Source organism: Corythoichthys intestinalis, chromosome 4 (genome assembly GCF_030265065.1).
Source record: "Corythoichthys intestinalis isolate RoL2023-P3 chromosome 4, ASM3026506v1, whole genome shotgun sequence".
NCBI classification, from domain to species: Eukaryota; Metazoa; Chordata; class Actinopteri; order Syngnathiformes; family Syngnathidae; genus Corythoichthys; species Corythoichthys intestinalis.
In genome coordinates, this window is record NC_080398.1 from 57386993 (window position 1) to 57403695 (window position 16703).

General features: G+C 38.6%; 1 protein-coding gene across 8 annotated transcripts in view; it reads left to right on the plus strand.

Annotated features, from left to right (window-relative positions):
* The window catches only part of cep192 (centrosomal protein 192), a 95862-nt gene that overhangs the window by 18128 nt on the left and 61031 nt on the right, over positions 1 to 16703 (plus strand). For 4 of the 8 annotated variants that reach the window (XM_057833785.1, XM_057833786.1, XM_057833782.1 and 1 more), the window contains exons 11-17: positions 5009 to 5214; positions 6723 to 6842; positions 10928 to 11077; positions 11492 to 11690; positions 11847 to 11996; positions 15390 to 15454; positions 15733 to 15954. In XM_057833785.1, the coding sequence (XP_057689768.1) occupies positions 5009 to 5214; positions 6723 to 6842; positions 10928 to 11077; positions 11492 to 11690; positions 11847 to 11996; positions 15390 to 15454; positions 15733 to 15954 (1112 nt within the window). The remainder of the gene's footprint in view (positions 1 to 5008; positions 5215 to 6722; positions 6843 to 10927; positions 11078 to 11491; positions 11691 to 11846; positions 11997 to 15389; positions 15455 to 15732; positions 15955 to 16703) is intronic. The other 4 variants (XM_057833787.1, XM_057833784.1, XM_057833789.1 and 1 more) reach the window with 3 other exon arrangements.

The window sequence follows — 16703 nt, forward strand, 5'->3', positions numbered from 1 at the left end:
GGTGTGTTTTGCAGCGGATTAATGTTATATATGTTAGGAATGGCTTACTTTTAAACGCATTTTTGTGTAACTTAGGTATTTACTCTGTAATTGTTGCCAAAGGTTTACCATTACACAATGTCAGACAATCTGTCATTATTCAGATGTTTGAATTGACGACTTGTTCATACTTTATGTTGAAAAAAAGAGCAATAAATTATATTTTTGCACAGTAATATTTTCTTTTGTGTATACTTTAAAATTTTACATAAATCTTTTAATAGAATTATCGGCTTGACATTATCGGTTATCGGTTGGAATGAGGAGGAAATTATCGGTTATCGGTATCGGTTGAAAAATGCATTATCGTGCATCACTAAAAAAAAAGCATTGAATTTAGTTTTCCATTATTAAAGGTATTAAAAGTATTAAATTAGCTGTTGTAAGTCTGGATTTTTTTTCACCGTGGTCTTAATTTTCAAGAACATCTCAGTGCAACTTAAATTATATCCGTGACAGTTTTTTTTAAAAAAATCCATAACGAAGATGACGCAATTCTTACAATGCACTGCACTACAAAACGAAATGCAACTCGTTCGTGCCAAACCACCACAACCGGCAAAACGGAGAATCCACCCACCTCTGCATCGGGAATGCGTCCGTTTGTCAGTGGAACGAAAACCCTGCGGGCAGAAGTATTGTGGATTTTGAACACCAAAACAGACCACCATTCATATACTTCAATTGAGTCCATTGGTGATCTGTTTCGGATATTGCGTCATTTTTGGTGGGCATCAGCTGTCACAATGTTGGTCATATTGCGTTTTGTTCCAGAGGGAGCGTTCCCGATGTCGTAACTGTCTTTTCTAACGAATTTTCAGTTGGCAGAAAAAAAACGCACACTTTCTTAATGTTTAAATAGTCTACATATTTTTATGATCATTGTAAATGCATTTACACAATGAAATAACTAGAGGTGTGCAAAATTTCCGATTTTTAGATTATTCGCGATTCGGCCGTGGAAGATTCGAGAACCATTCACAAACATCCAAATTCCGATTATTGAAATATGCCAAGTAAAGCGGAAGTACAACACACTCAGCGCGCCGCGCCGTCAATGAGGAACGGAGCGAGAGTAGCTAAACATCATGCTTCTCGTTACCCGGCCCCTCGGGTAATGCCAATGCTCAACTCACGGCTCTAGCTCAACTCACGCCACGAGATTAAAAAAACACAACAACATACCTGACTGCTGCCGAAAAGCTGCTACAAAGTACATCCACATAATGTTACGGTAGATATCATTTATATAGGACTAGATGCAATACAGATTCGGTAGCATTAGCAGCACACCTACAAAAAGCTAGATGCGGGCGTTAGTAAGCGGCCGCCATCTTAAAGCAGTACACTTCCCTGCAAGGCTGTTGAGCGAACCTTCCAAACAAACTTAATTACCTTTTTATCTAAAATACTCCTAAATCGGTAAAATATTGACTTGAATCTATCTTTAAAATAGTTTTAAAACTTTCACATGTCGAAGTAGAAAAAAGGGAAATTATGGAATAACGGGAGCAATTTTAACAACTTTAACGGTTGATTCACAACATTAAATTAATTGAATGTAGTTTAAAGCTGCTGATGCAGAATGGGGACTGGAGTTTTTTTATTTACTGTTATTTTTGTATATTTGTTTACTACTATATGTTAACTTGATACTGAAATAGTAGTTTGGTTTAGCCTGAGAGTATTTTTGAACAATTTTGGAACTAATGTACAAAACATAAAAAAAATTAATAAATAAATAAAATAAATAAATAAAAAAAAAGGAGGGGGGTGCATCAATAATCGTTTTATGATCGAATCGGAGCCTCTGAATCGTAATCGTCATCGAATCGTTAGGTGCCCAAAGATTCCCAGCTCTAGAAATAACGCTGGAAAAGTTTGGTAAGCATAATGTTGGTCAAATCGTGTTTTTTTCCGGAGGGAGCATTCCCGACTTCGTAACTGCAGCCAATTTAAGCTCATCAAGACTTTAAGATAGAGGTAAAATTGGGCCTAAAAAATCCAGCCCGACCCGAACTGGTCCCCAGGTATTGAAGCCCGACCAGCGTTTTGTGTGATAACGTTTGTGACGATGTCTGCATAAAAGCCTGTCTTTTGTAACGAATTCTCAGTTGGCAGAAAAAAAAACCCGCGCATTTTCTTAATGTTTAAATAGACTACATATTTTTATGATCATTATAAATTTATTTACACAACGAAATAACGCTTGAAAAGTTTGTTAAATATAAATAAACAGATGGGGTTTTGCGGACTCGCAGAGGGGAAGATTAAAAAGGGCGTATAGGCACGCTCTGGCTCTGCAATGACCATACAGCGCCTTCTTTTTTTTATCCAAATTATTTCTTTTATAACAAGTATTCCTTAGTTTATCATTCATACATCGTTAATATATAGTTATTTCAAAAAGTTAGCGAGAAAGAACCCTGGCCCGGCCCGATGTAATAATTGACATTTTAATTTTGGTCATGTTTTCAGTTTAATTTAGCTGTTTCCAGGTTGTTATGTTTATAACTGCGATGTTTGTTTACCGCTTTTCCTCTTACTACGAAGAGGGAGGAAGTTACATCGGCCGCCGCTATGATATTTAAGTCATCAGCCATCTGCTGTGACCCGGGAATTTAACGCCTCCTTTCACGCACACTGCTTCCCATGTCAGTCGACACAGGAAATTGTTTTCACACACAACTGCTACACGGTTAAGTCCCGCGATATTCCCGTTGTTTTGGAGTATGTGATAGGGGCTCAAGTTACATCCAGATACTTTAGGTTGCAGTTTATGGGTCATGCGAAGGCAGTGGACCTGCTTAAACATTTCTGTTTGCCTTTCGAACGAATGTGAATTTCGCCGTTTTAACTCAAGAGTTAGCCATGTTCACTGGGGTCTTGGCAGGTGCACTAGCGGCTAGCCTGTTATAGAAGATGGCTGATCTGAGTCCTGTCCTCCTCCTCTTTTTGTCCATAATTATTGTGTGTGTGTGTGTTTAAAAAAATTCTGACAGACTTTATAATGTTACTTTAAATGTGTTTTAATTGTATCTTCAATATACAGTGGGGAGAACAAGTATTTGATACACTGCCGATTTTGCTGGTTTTCCCACTTGCAAAGCATGTAGAGGTCTGTAATTTGTATCATAACTTCTCTTCAACTGTGAGGGACGGAATCTAATACAAAAAAACCCAACTCATGTTGTATGATTTTTAAATAATAAATTTGCATTTAATTGCATGAAATAAGTATTTGATACATCACAAAAATCGAACTTAATATTTGGTACAGAAACCTTTGTTTGCTATTACAGATACCATACGTTTCCTGTAGTCCTTGACAAGGTTTGCACACACTGCAGCAGGGATTTTGGCCCACTCCTCCATGCAGATCTTCTCCAGAGCCTTCAGGTTTCAGGGCTGCTGCTGGGCAACACGGACTTTCAGCTCCCTCCATAGATTTTCTGTCGGGTTCAGATCTGGTGACTGGCTAGGCCACTCCAGGATCTTAAGATGCTTCTTACGGAGCCACTCTTTAGTTGCCTTGGCTGTGTGCTTTGGGTCGTTGTCATGCTGGAAGACCCAGCCACAACCCATCTTCAGGGCTCTCACTGAAGGAAGGAGGTTGTCGGCCAAGATATGGCGATACATAGCCCCATCCATCCTCCCCTCAATACGGTGCAGTTGTCCTGTACCCTTGGCAGAGAAGCAGCCCCAAAAAATGTTTCCTCCTCCATGTTTCACGGTTGGGATGGTGTTCTTGGGGTTGTACTCATCCTTCTTTTTCCTCCAAACACGACGAGCCGAGTTTAGACCAAAAAGTTCAATTTTGATCTCATCCGACCTCATGACCTTCTCCCATTGCTCCTCTGGATCATCCAGATGGTCAGTGGCAAACTTCAGACGTGTCTGGACATGTACTGGCTCAGCAGCGGGACCTTGCGTGCGCTGTAGGATTTTAATCCATCACGGCGTAATGTGTTTCCGATGGTTTTCTTCGAGACTGTGGTTCCAGCTCTCTTCAGGTCATTGACCAGGTCCTGCAGTGTAGTTCTGGGCTGATCCTTCACCTTACTCATGATCAGTGATGCCCCACGAGGTGAGATCTTGCATGGAGCCCCAGAACAAGGCAGATTGACCGTCAACTTGAACTTCTTCAATTTTCTAATAATCGCTCCAACAGTTGTTACCTTCTCACCAAGCTGCTTGCTTATTTTCCTATAGCCCATCCCAGCCTTGTGCATGTCTATTATTTTATCCCTGATGTCCTTACACAGCTCTTTGGTCTTGGCCATTGTGGAGAGGTTGGAGTTTGTTTGTTTGAGCATGTGAACAGGTGTCTTTTATACAGTAACAAGTTCAGACAGGTGCAGTTACTTCCGGTAATGAGTGGAGGAACAGGAGGGGTTCTTAAAAAAGAACTGAGAACCAAAATATTTACTAGTTGGTAATGTATCAAATACTTATTTCATGCAGTTAAATACAAATTTATTATTTAAAAATTATACAATGTGATTTTCTGGATTTTTGTATTAGATTCCGTCCCTCACAGTTGAAAAGAACTTTCGATACAAATTACAGACCTCTACATGGCTTGCAAGTGGGAAAACCAGCAAAATCGGCAGTGTATCAAATACTTGTTCTCCCCACTTTATGTGCATTCTTTTGTCAAACACACTTAGTAATTGAGGTTAAATTTGATGTTTAGTGCTTTATTTATTTAATATAATGCAATATGATCTAAATAATGGGTGCAAGAAAAGTATTAATTTTCAGTTGAAATGGCATTAAAAAAGGTCTTAAAAGTCTTGAATTTAGATTTATCAATTCTGGGGGGACCTTGTTATTTATACATGACAATATCGAACTGGTAATATCTATACTATTATATCTCTATTAATGGAACCACTGACACTGAAGCTGAGATTCCGGGATGGCTTCATTGCTTCAGTAATCCTATATGTTTGCTTTTGGTCCAAAGCAGGGGATGGAGGTGTTGGTGATGGGAGCAGTGGAAGTGAAGAAAGTGGAAATTATGGGGGAGTTTCAACAATCCCCTTTTCAACAACCTCCTTTAATGTGTTACGTGGGCTGAGGAATGTGGGTAACAGTACAGTTGGTGAAAATGGAGACAGTGGTAGCAGGAATTTCACAGGACAAAGAATGAACTTTACATCACATGCAGAGGTAAGTTTATAATCCCTTTTGTATGCCACTTGAGAACAAGAACCATTAGCCATAGCCTGCTGTGTTTCTATGAAAACTAAAATCCTTTGAATCAAGTTTTGCTGCTTCGAGTATTTGTTAAATTAGGGTGGTGTTGTAATGGTTTGTTTTCAAAGTGTTTGCATTTAGTTTTATTGATTTGGGAGGATTCACTGCCCTCTCGTGGCAACAGTGAATGAGATAACCAGTCTAACATGGCTGGATCCAGCTGCTCCCTGTAAAGACCAACTTAAGGTTGTAAGTTTTTCTTTGCGCTAATATGATTGTTAATGCGTTTGTAATTTAGAGGTATTCATAGCATTTTTATGGGAATGTGTTTGAATGATTTGTTAAAAGCATTGTTTTTAAAAAAAAAAAAAAAAAAAAAAAAAGCATTTTTTTTTTTTAGCATTTGCGCTAGTGGACTTTTGCAATGAAAATTAGCCAATTGTTCTTTGGTTGTATTCTGATCTTAATTTATTAATTTTTTATACCTTTTTAGGCTAAGATCACGTATTTCCATTTAGTTTTAAATTCATTTACTACTCTTGTAAAGTGAACATGCAATTCTGCTGAGTTTGAAGAAATGCTCGTAAATTGTATTTTGTATTCGCGTTTAATGCTCTTTTGTAAGTGCAATCGAAGCAAGCCAAAATGAATATTATTGCAAGCGTAAACTTTATTTTTACATCTCCTAATTTTTTTTTCTGCAAGGCATAAAATGTTTGTAATCTGATTACTCAATTATTCAAACAAATCAATAGATTAATCGATTACTTAAATAATCGGTACCTGCAGCCATACTCAACATCATTATCATCAGAACAAAAATAATTATTTTCCATAAAAAGCACGTGTTTATGAGTTGTATCATGTTTATAATATGTACACACACAGTTGCCAAAGAGGGGGAAAAAAAGCAACCCAGCCTGTATGAAAATGTTACTAACTGGAGGGGGAGAGGTGAGCCGTACAGCTGCAAGCGAGAGATTTCTACCTGCATTTTCGGGACCTAAAAAATGGCGAATACCGTGGGGACCTTATGATGGAAAATTTTACTGGTTTTGAAATGTGACGTTTTCATACCACACGGTACACCTTGACACTGGTAACCGGCACTTGCCTAGTCAAAATTGGTGTCTGTAAGTGGCATCGGTGCATTATTTGTTAGTACTAATGTGCCTGATGTTGAATAAAGGAACGCAACAAAATGAGTGAATAACTGTAGCAACACTAAGGAATTTATAACAGTCCTACCATGTCATTGGAAGTCCTTATTTGTACATTTATACAAAACGGGCAGGAAAACAGCCGTATTATCTTTGTGGACGTATCCTGCTCAACATTTCTGGTCATACATACTCATTGGGATGTTTTGTGGTTAGTTATTTACTGCCCGTGATGTATTGATGATTCAGTTCAAAATATATAACCCTAAATATATATAGCCAAGCAAATTTATTATTTTTTTTCCCTTCCTTCGACAACAGATGGGTGACCGTGTGGGTCCTGTTGGAAACGGTGAAGCTAGCACTTCTAAAACCTCATCATCAGCGGAAAGTCAAATACACTCTCCTGTTAACTGGAGCATGGACAGACAAGAAGCACTTGTAAGTGCTGAAAATTAGTTATGAATAGTTCACAAAATCTATGGGTTAGTTTGTATCTCGGTTTTGTACTCCTGTACAAAGGCGAACTGGCATACGGGTATGCCGGGATTCCTCGGTGGGCCCGTGAGCCAACCCTAAAATTGGCGCAGCCGCGTAATCCAAACAATACAGTGAATGCAGCGAGTGGCAAGGCAGTTGACATCCGTGTGGTCGCGTTATTGTTGCTCTTAAAAACACTCTCAACACTGTAAAATATGTGTCGCCACCATTGTCATTATTGAAAATGAAAAAGTCTCCTCAAAACCACTCCATCTACATGCGCGTTACGTGCACTGTCATGCCAGTACAATATTATGCATTTCCCCTGAGCAACGGGTCGTTTTAGTAGATGGTACGTTACAGTTCTCATTTTTGTTTCACTGTAAATCCACAAATCTGAATAAGTACTGGCTAAGGTAGGTGAATATTAATAGTGGACCTCTGACTATGCATTTTTACTAGAGCTGTCAAACGATTAAAATTTTTAATCGAGTTAATTACAGCTTAAAAATTAATTAATCGCAATTCAAACCATCTATAAAATATGCCATATTTTTCTGTAAATTATATATATTCTGTAAAATAAATTGTTCGAATGGAAAGATAAGACACAAGATGGATATATACAGTGGGGAGAACAAGTATTTGATACACTGCCAATGCGAAAATCCATTGGCAGTGTATCAAATACTTGTTCTCCCCACTGTACATTCAACATACGGTACATAAGGACTGTAGTGGGCATTTCACTCTACTGTCATTTAAATCTGTCTATGCTGTCCTCACTCCGAAGCGTCTACTTTTTCCAAAGCTAGACAGCTAGTGAACGACGCCTTAATAATCAGACTTCTTCCTTTTTCATCTGATTTATTAATAAAAAAGCCATTGTCCTCTTTAGACAGTCATAAAACTACAAAAAAAAAGTACACGAGCATTGCATTAGCAACAACGTTAGCTTAGCACGCTATACAGGTTCACTAAACACAAACAAAAAGAGTCTCATACAAAAAATAGAACATTTCGTTTACTAACATAATATGTACATTCTTTAAAACAACCATACTTACGGACAAATCTTGTCCAAGGATCATATAAGCACAACATTATCAGCCCTAGACGTCGTGCAGGTACAATGAACTGGAAAGAAACCAATAAACCATGTCGCAAAGGGACCACAGGAGTTCGCTGTTGTGCTGCAGCACAAAAAGCCTTGCTGTAAAACTTACCAAAAGGCAGAATACTGTCTGAGCGGGACATGTGCGTTAATTGCGTCAAACATTTTAACTTGATTAATTTAAAAAATTAATTACCCCTCGTTAACGCGACAATTTTGACAGCCCTAATTTTTACTCTACCAATATTTAGAAAAAGTAATAAAAAGTCCTACATGTATACTTTGATCAGGTTACAGTTCTCATTTTTGTGAAACTGTAAATCCATAGTTCTGAATAAGCGCTGGCCAAGGTTAGTGAATATTAGTTGTGGAGCTCTCTGTGTTACTGGGTGAATGGCTTTCAACACCGTCCATTAAATGGGCCGGTCTATACTGACTCTGGTGCCAGTCCGCCCCTGCTCTTGTATTTCGGTTCAGTGTTGTCTCATAAAAACAATTAACTGTAATTATGTCTTGAATAGTGAGGTTAAACTTGAGCGTATAATTTCACAGGTTTTCGACCCCCCCCCCCCCCCCCCCAAAAAAAAAAACCCAAACACATATACAATGCACATAGACTGAGATTTCTCTGACCTTAAATCCAGTAGTGTTTATTAAATTTATTATTTACTTTATGATAATCATACCTGCAAGAACTCTGCTACTGCATCAATTCATACATGTATAGTGCATGTACACAATTACCATTTTGTTTCCACAACCACTACTATACACAGTATTTTAAAGGAATTGAACAAGATGTGCTTTAACTGCAGACTTTTAGCTTTAATTTGTTGTTTGGTTTTTACATCCAAATTAAGAAAATGGTGAACATATTTTGAGAGTTGGCTTATTTGTCTCCCACCTATTAACGGAGCTGGATAGCTGCATGCAAGCTTTACACATTAGGTTTAAGCCACCTTGATAATTTAAAAACTGGAACGACATCACGTACATTTAATGTCCTGCCAAGAACTCATGTGTGAATCATGTGCGCAGCCATGTTGGCCCTGCCGTCCTATGCACTTGCCTGAAAAAAAGGCTTTTGTGTGCCTTCAAATTGAATGATGAGATGCAATGGTTGGACCCAGTCGTTTGGACGGTGTTTAAATCCTCTGCCTCATTACAAAAATAGATGCAAATCCTGTATTATTCAAATTAAAAGTAGAACTAGTATGGCTAAGGTGTAATTTTAGTATTCATAAACCTAATTTGTCATCCAATGTACTGTATTTATTTCACATATGTACTAAACACCCTTATCAGGTTCTTTTACAGCTAGTTTCTGGTATGCGTTTTGTACCTACAACCCCTAGCAAAAATTATGGAATCACCAGTCTTGGACTAGCACTCACTCAGACATTTTATCATGTAGAACAAACTTGGATAAGAGTCTTCACAAAAAATAATAAATTAGTTCAAAAGTGCAACTCTTTAGCATTCAAAGACACTAAAAGAAATTAATAAAAAACATTGCTGTGGTCAGTAAATGTTACCTTTGTAGAGCAAGTGCAGGGAAATATATATGGAATCACTCCATTCTGAGGAAAAAAATATGGAATCATAAGAAACAAACAACGAAATAACAATCAAAACACATCTCAACTATTTAGTAGCACCACCTCTGGCTTTTATGACATCTTGCAGTCTCTGAGGCATGGAATTGATGTGTGACAGTGTTCTTCATCAATTTGGTGCCAACGCTCTATGAATGCAGTTGCAGCTCCAGCATCATCACCTTGTCCAATGCAGATTCTTGACTCTTGACACCTTGTTCAATGCAGATTCTTGACTGTTGACAAGGTGATGAAACTTTGGTTTGGTGCTGTTCCAGTGAGATTTACAAAGATGACTGCCTGAAGAAAACATGAACATTTCCTCAGTCCTTCATGATATGGGGCTGCATGTCGGGCAAAGACACTGGGGAGATGGCTCTGGTTAAATCTTCAATAAAATGCACAAGTTTACATTGAAATTTTAGACAGCTTTCTTATCCCTTCAATTGAAAATATGTTTGTCATTTTCCAAGATGACAATGCATCATGCCACAGAGCTAAAACTTAAAGGATTCCTTGGAGAAATACTCATCCAGTCAGTGCCATGGCCTACAAATAGCCCAGATCTCAACCCTATTGAAAACCTGTGGTGGAAATAGGAAAAAAATGGTCCACAGCAAGGCTCCGACCTGCATTGATGATCTGGTAACGGCAATCAAAGAGAGTTGGCACCAAATTGATGAAGAATACTCATCAAGTCCATGCCTCGGAGACTGCAAGCTGTCATAAAAGCCAGAGGTGCTACTAAATACTAGAGATGTGTTTTGATTGGTATTTCTTTGTTTCTCGTGATTCCATGTTTTTCCTCAGATGATTCCTTAAATATTTCCCTGCTCTTGCTCTATAAAAGTAACATTTACTCACCACCACAATGTTTTTTATTCATTTCTTTTAGTGTTTCTGAATGCTAAAGAGTTGCATTTTTGAACTAATTCATTATTTTTTCAAGCTCTTTATTTGAGTTTGTTTTACATGATAAAATGTCTTGAGTGAGTGCTTGTCCGAGACTGATGATTCCATACTTTTTGATAAGGGTTGTAGTTATCTAAAGAAATATAGCCTGTGACTTTATTATTTATTTTAAGAATGCCCTGCTCAGCTGCTTAGCCACAGAGAATGGGAATCTCAGTGCCTTTATAGGCTGAAGAGTTTTAATGTGCCACATGGGAACCTGTAACTTAATGATAGTGTCTTGGTAGCTCAGGGGGCATTGCATGACAATCATTTTTTCCTCTCTTTCAAGAGAAATTATTGTACAATTGAACAGCAAAGCCTGTGGCAATTGCTTTTCCCCTAAAAAGAATAGCTTGGGCTAACATTAATAATGTGACCGCCAGGATGTCATGGGAAACGCCGAGTCTGGCATGACAACCGAGCAATCGGTCCCTGTTCTTGTGAAAAATGAAACTGGATTCGGGGGATCCCTGCAAGGAAAGTCTAATTTTTCCCAACTTCAAGATACCCAGGACAACTACCATGACCCCAAGGTAAAAAGTTCATAATGTGATACAGCCTTGATTTAGACTTGGTACTTTTCAGGAATTTCTGGTTATTAATGTCTGAATTAGTTACTAGCAGTTTAATTTGCTGTGGTACAACCTTATACTTACTCAGAAAATGTAAGTAAAGTTAGACGCGAGTCATAAATATCTGATAGTTTCAGTAAAATCTGTTTTCCCAGTTTTGAATATGGGAATGTGCATTCTCCTGAAAACTGAATCTGAAAACAACAGTGAAGCTCTTATTCTGAACTACTTTACAACTTCAAAAGTTTGGACATGGTTTCTCTCTTGATAACACTTGAAAGTAGTTAGATTGCATTGTACAAGACATGTATTCTAAAAGTTTGTATGACCGATTGATTGGACTAAAAAAAAAAAAAAAAAAAAAACTTCATACAGGTGCTGCCTTCGGCGAATTTAAGAGCAGGGCCATGTGGTAACACTTCCACTGTTGAGGCCTCAGATGTTACCAGTGAGGATGATGGTGATAATCTTTCTACCTCCCTGGAACCAAAATATTTCTGTCAGAGCTTCCAGCAGGAGCCTGAAGATGAATGGAACAACTGTCCAAACAACCTGGATTTGGAGTTTCAACAAGGTTGGTGAATAAAATGAAAAGCATGTTATTTTTACAAAGAGTATACAGTGAGGTAGAAGGTGCGTGTCCTAATTGGGCACCTTTTACAATTTTTATTACTAAATACGCATTTCCACTGAATACGGTGTATCTTAATAGTAATACTTTTGTTTTAAGGTGCCATTGCGTCTCATAGTGTGGTGTACCAGAATGAAGAAGGCCAGTGGGTAACAGATCTTGCTTATTGCACGTCCTTTGAGAAGGAAGTTGGTGAAAACGCATTACAAAATGATGACCAGTTTCAAACTGAGGACTTTCTTTCTCCCAGTATGTATTAGGTTTACTGAAATTCATACTATATTGTAGTGGTGTGCGGTATGGGAAAAATAATAACACAATAGCATTAAGATGCAGTATGCCACCATATAATGAATTTAACCGTTTTGATGAAAAAATACATCTACGCATGGAGAAAATATTAAAATATTGTCTTAGCAAGTGAAATGCGTTCCCCTACAAAAAAATAAAACGTTTAAAGCCAAACACTTCGGGAATATTATCATTTGTATATAAAATGAATAACAAATTATTCTTCTAGCACTTGTTGCATTTTGTTTATGTAGTCACAAGCACTCTAAAACAAGTTGCCATAGCATTCTCAACATTGTTGATCTCTTTGGTTTCAAGACCACTTGATAGCGCCATACAGCAAATTAACTACCATGAAGCTTTGACCCAATTGGCTGCAAAGCAAAGTATGTATTGTAAAATGTACAGTTCATGTTCTGTGATACTAATTTTTTTCAGTTACTGTTCGTTGTTTAATTACTTGCTAGTAGGACTGGCTGCAGAAAAAAAACAAGCCATGAAGTTGACTTCACTGTAAACAGAAGCTTAACAACTTAAAAACCTCCAAAACTTAGCCTAATGGTCGATTGCAAGCAACTATCAGGTGACACCCATCTGAAGGTGCCCTGCTCTCACTGTTGGTTTTTATTGGTCAATATCTTGTTCACCTCCCTAATCTTGCTTGTACTTGTGTTGCTGCCTTTAGTGCTCAATTACAGTATAGTTGCACGGGGTCTCATTGATTGCACTGGAGGCATGAACACTATAAATTTCCAGTAAGGTAAACAAAAGTAATGTGTAATGCTGGCGACAATTTAAAAAGTAGTGGAGGTAAAAGTACAGACGCATGCTATAAAATGTAGTGAAGTCAAAATTACCACTTCATATTTGTACGCAAGTACTCAAGTACAGTGACAAAGTATTTTTACTTTGTTATATTCCACCACTGCAAAATATCTAGAAGAAAGAAAATGTTTTCAAAATGTTACGAATAAACAAGACAGCAATTGCTTTAAAGGTTGCAGGCCAGAAAAATAAGTCTGTCCACGTTATCAGGCTTTAAAGTGCCTGTGACACAAAAAAACTTAAATAGCATTATTATGTGAATTAAAATAATATTTTCAAACGATTGGACTACATACAACAATTTGGCAAAGCGCAGATGACGAGAAATGAGTCAATCTGCTGTTTAGCTAGTCCTGTCATTATAGCGCTTTGGCGCCGCCATCTGGGTGATGATGTCGGCAGAGTAGCGATTTCATCTGATTTAGGATTGAGCCCAATGGAGGAGGAAGATTCAGAACAAGGAAAATGCGACAGAGAGCAGCAAAATGTCTTCATTGTTTTTATCGCTTCAATATTTTTACAGGATTAAAAAAAAATATTTTCCCCAATTGACAAATGACAGTCTTGTGCTAAATGGAATATAAATTTTAAAAGTGCATTTATTCAGTATGACATGGCTAAATTACTGCATAATGGTCAAAACTGCGGACTTCTTAAACCTGAATGGTATTTTATGCCACCGGAGTTAGTCCGGCTTTTGTCATTTCCCTGCCCGAGACAAAGTAAAGAGCGTAAACAAAACAGGAGGTGTGACAGTTAGGCAACATGCTGAGCCTAACCGAGCAGCTCTTCCAAGTCTCTTCCTCGCGTTTTGAAAACGAAAAATCACACAAAACTACCTCGACTCATGTCGCACATGGCGGCTATCATCTTCACCGATCAGCCAGCCCCCGGCGGCAAGCTATTTTCGGCTCGTCGTTCCTCTGCCGCGGTGCCGGCAGGCAAGCAGTGCTTGTCACCGGGGACGCAGAGGGAATGAACGCAGAAAATGGCGCATTCTCAGTGGACAAACCGGGCGATGTCTGAGCGCGTGGCTGCCCAAGCCGAGTATAGCGCTCTCTAGGCGGGCACGTGAAGAGGGCCGGGGGGATGGAAGTCTCGACACAATTGAGAACCGGAGACTAAAGTGGGGGGCTCCCCAGGCTCAAGCCGAGGATAGTGCTCTATAGGCGGCCATGCATTTATCAGCCAGTGACCATGGTGTGCGACAAGCCGCCAGTCGTCGGCCGAGTGGCCTTCTCGGTGGACAGGGAGCATTGTCACGCGTGCACCTCCTTATTAAAACGTTTGCCATGATCCCAGTATTCGACATAACATGAAACACTTACTTACTCACTTTGTCATCCGTCTAATGGTCTCGAGCTTGTCGGACTTGTTTTGCCCATTCTTCGCGATGAACAGGATCTTTTGGAAATCCAAAAAGCCTTACACCACTCTCCCTGGTGTAGCAACAAAAGCCTGCAGCACATTGGGCTGGCGTGATGCGAAAAATAAACTGATTAATCCTCAAAATCAGATGAATCCGCAGTCCTTCTGCATACAATAGTATGTTTGTATAGAGAAGATGATCTGATCCACTGACATCACATCCGCCTTCTTCCTAAATCCGAGACTCCGGCCAGAAGTCACTCATTTTCATGGCGCAGGATTCAAAAAATTGAAAAAAATATACGGATCGCTTCCACACACATCTTAGTGGTCCATTTCATTCAGGAGCATAAAATACCACATGTAATATGAAATAAACATGCTTTTTTGTGTCACAGGCACTTTAATCTGTGATAGGGCATGATGTTACCCCCTGTACTGAATACCTTCTCAGAGCTTGCGTTCAAGTCGCATCAGTGCCCCCTTTTCTCTGGTGTCCGGGTGGTGTAGTTACAATTTAAATGTATCGACTTTTATTGAATGTTTTCATTATTTTTGTGACAAAAATTATGAATAAAATTAACAACATGGTTTTATCGGCAAGGGGTAATTTGCTTGTTATGCTACTTAGTTGTTATGTAATGAATTTTTTTTAATGTTTGAATGACATTTGACTTGCTATTATTTCTGACTGTGATGAGGTGAACGTAACCATATGTATTTGCATACACAATGTAAGACCAATTTTATCAGTGGTGGTTGTAATAATGATAAAGATATTCACAGACTGATGTACTCAGGTCTTACACAGCACAGATCCACCACAGTTTTATATTGATAAAACATTTCTCCTCCACCAAGTATGCCTGTTTTGAGACATTTAGACGTCACGTTAAGCATAGCTGATGTGTTAAACCATGACCAATACATGCAAAAGGATTGCATGGTTGTACATTTACTTACTGCCCAACATCTCTCGATATACTGGATCTATCTTCATGATGATATGCCATTTTGTATCGTTATGACAATATATATTGTCATATCGTACATCACTACTGTATTGTGTATCTGTTGTATTCACTAAACGCATTGTGATGTGATCAGGATGTCTTGTACAATATATTTTCTATATATATATATATATTTTTTTTGCAGGTGATGCCTTAGAAAAGATCATGAAAGATCAGGTGGAATTTGAAAAGGAGCACCAATTTATGCAGGTATCAGCAACAGAAGTTTGATGCTTTTCTTGTAGTCCTAGCTAAGCAGGACCTTGCATTGTTACATGTTTCCAAACACTTTGGTGTGACTTCACAAGTGGGAGAAAATTGCAGCTCGTTTCTGTGAAAACCCCACGTGAAATATTTTGATTTTTAATGACTGTTAAAATCATTCATCTTCTTGAGGCGCTGCATCACCATGTTGCAAAGCATTTATGACCTCACTAGATCACGGTTCATTATTTCTTCTGATTTACTGCAAATTGATTTTCATACAGGAGGAGCAGATTGTACCAGCCAGCAGCAATAGTGTCTTTCAGAATGACTCCTCTTGGAGAGCTGGTAATACCAGCCACATTTTGATGAGGGCTTCTCAGGTTTCCTCTGAGTTTAATCCTGGGGACCAAAGCTACTTGCGACTCTCATTGGGGCAGTTTTTTGAGCAACGTTCTGAAGCCCTGGGTTGTCTCGGCAGTGGTAGCATCGATGGCATTAAACGGGTTAGTGGAAGCTTTCATGAAATGCTTAATTTACTCTTTGCAGATTTATGTGAAATTAAAAGCTAAACAGGAACTGCTTTTTTTCCTCCTTTTTATTAAACTGTTTTCTGCAACATGTAGTTAAAATGACAAAACACTGTCATTGTGTACAGTGCTGGCCAAAAGTATTGGCACCCCTGCAATTCTGTCAGATAATGTTCAATTTCTCCCAGAAAATAATTGCAATTACAAATGATTTGGTAGTAATATCTTCATTTATATTGCTTGCAATGGAAAAAACACAAAAGAGAATTTTTTTCCCCCCTTTCATCACCATTTTACATTCAACTCCAAAAATGGGGCCGACAAAAGTATTGGCACCTTCAGCTTAATACTGGGTAGCACAAACTTTAGACAAAATAACTGCAAACAACTGCTTCCAGTATCAATCAGTGAGATTCTTACAATGCTCTGCTGGAATTTTAGACCATTTTACTTTGGCCAACTGCTCCAGGTCTGAGATTTGAAGGGTGCCTTCTCGAAACTGCCATTTTCAAATCTCTCCACAGGTGTTCTATGGGATTCAGGTTTGGACTCAATGCTGGCCACTTTAGAAGTCTCCAGTGCTTTCTCTCAAACCATTGTTCTAGTGCTTTTTGAAGTGTGTTTTGGGTCATTGTCCTGCTGGAAGACCCATGACCTGTGAGGGAGACCGAGCTCTCTCACACTGGGCACTACATTTTGCTGCAAAATTTGTTGGTATTCTTGAG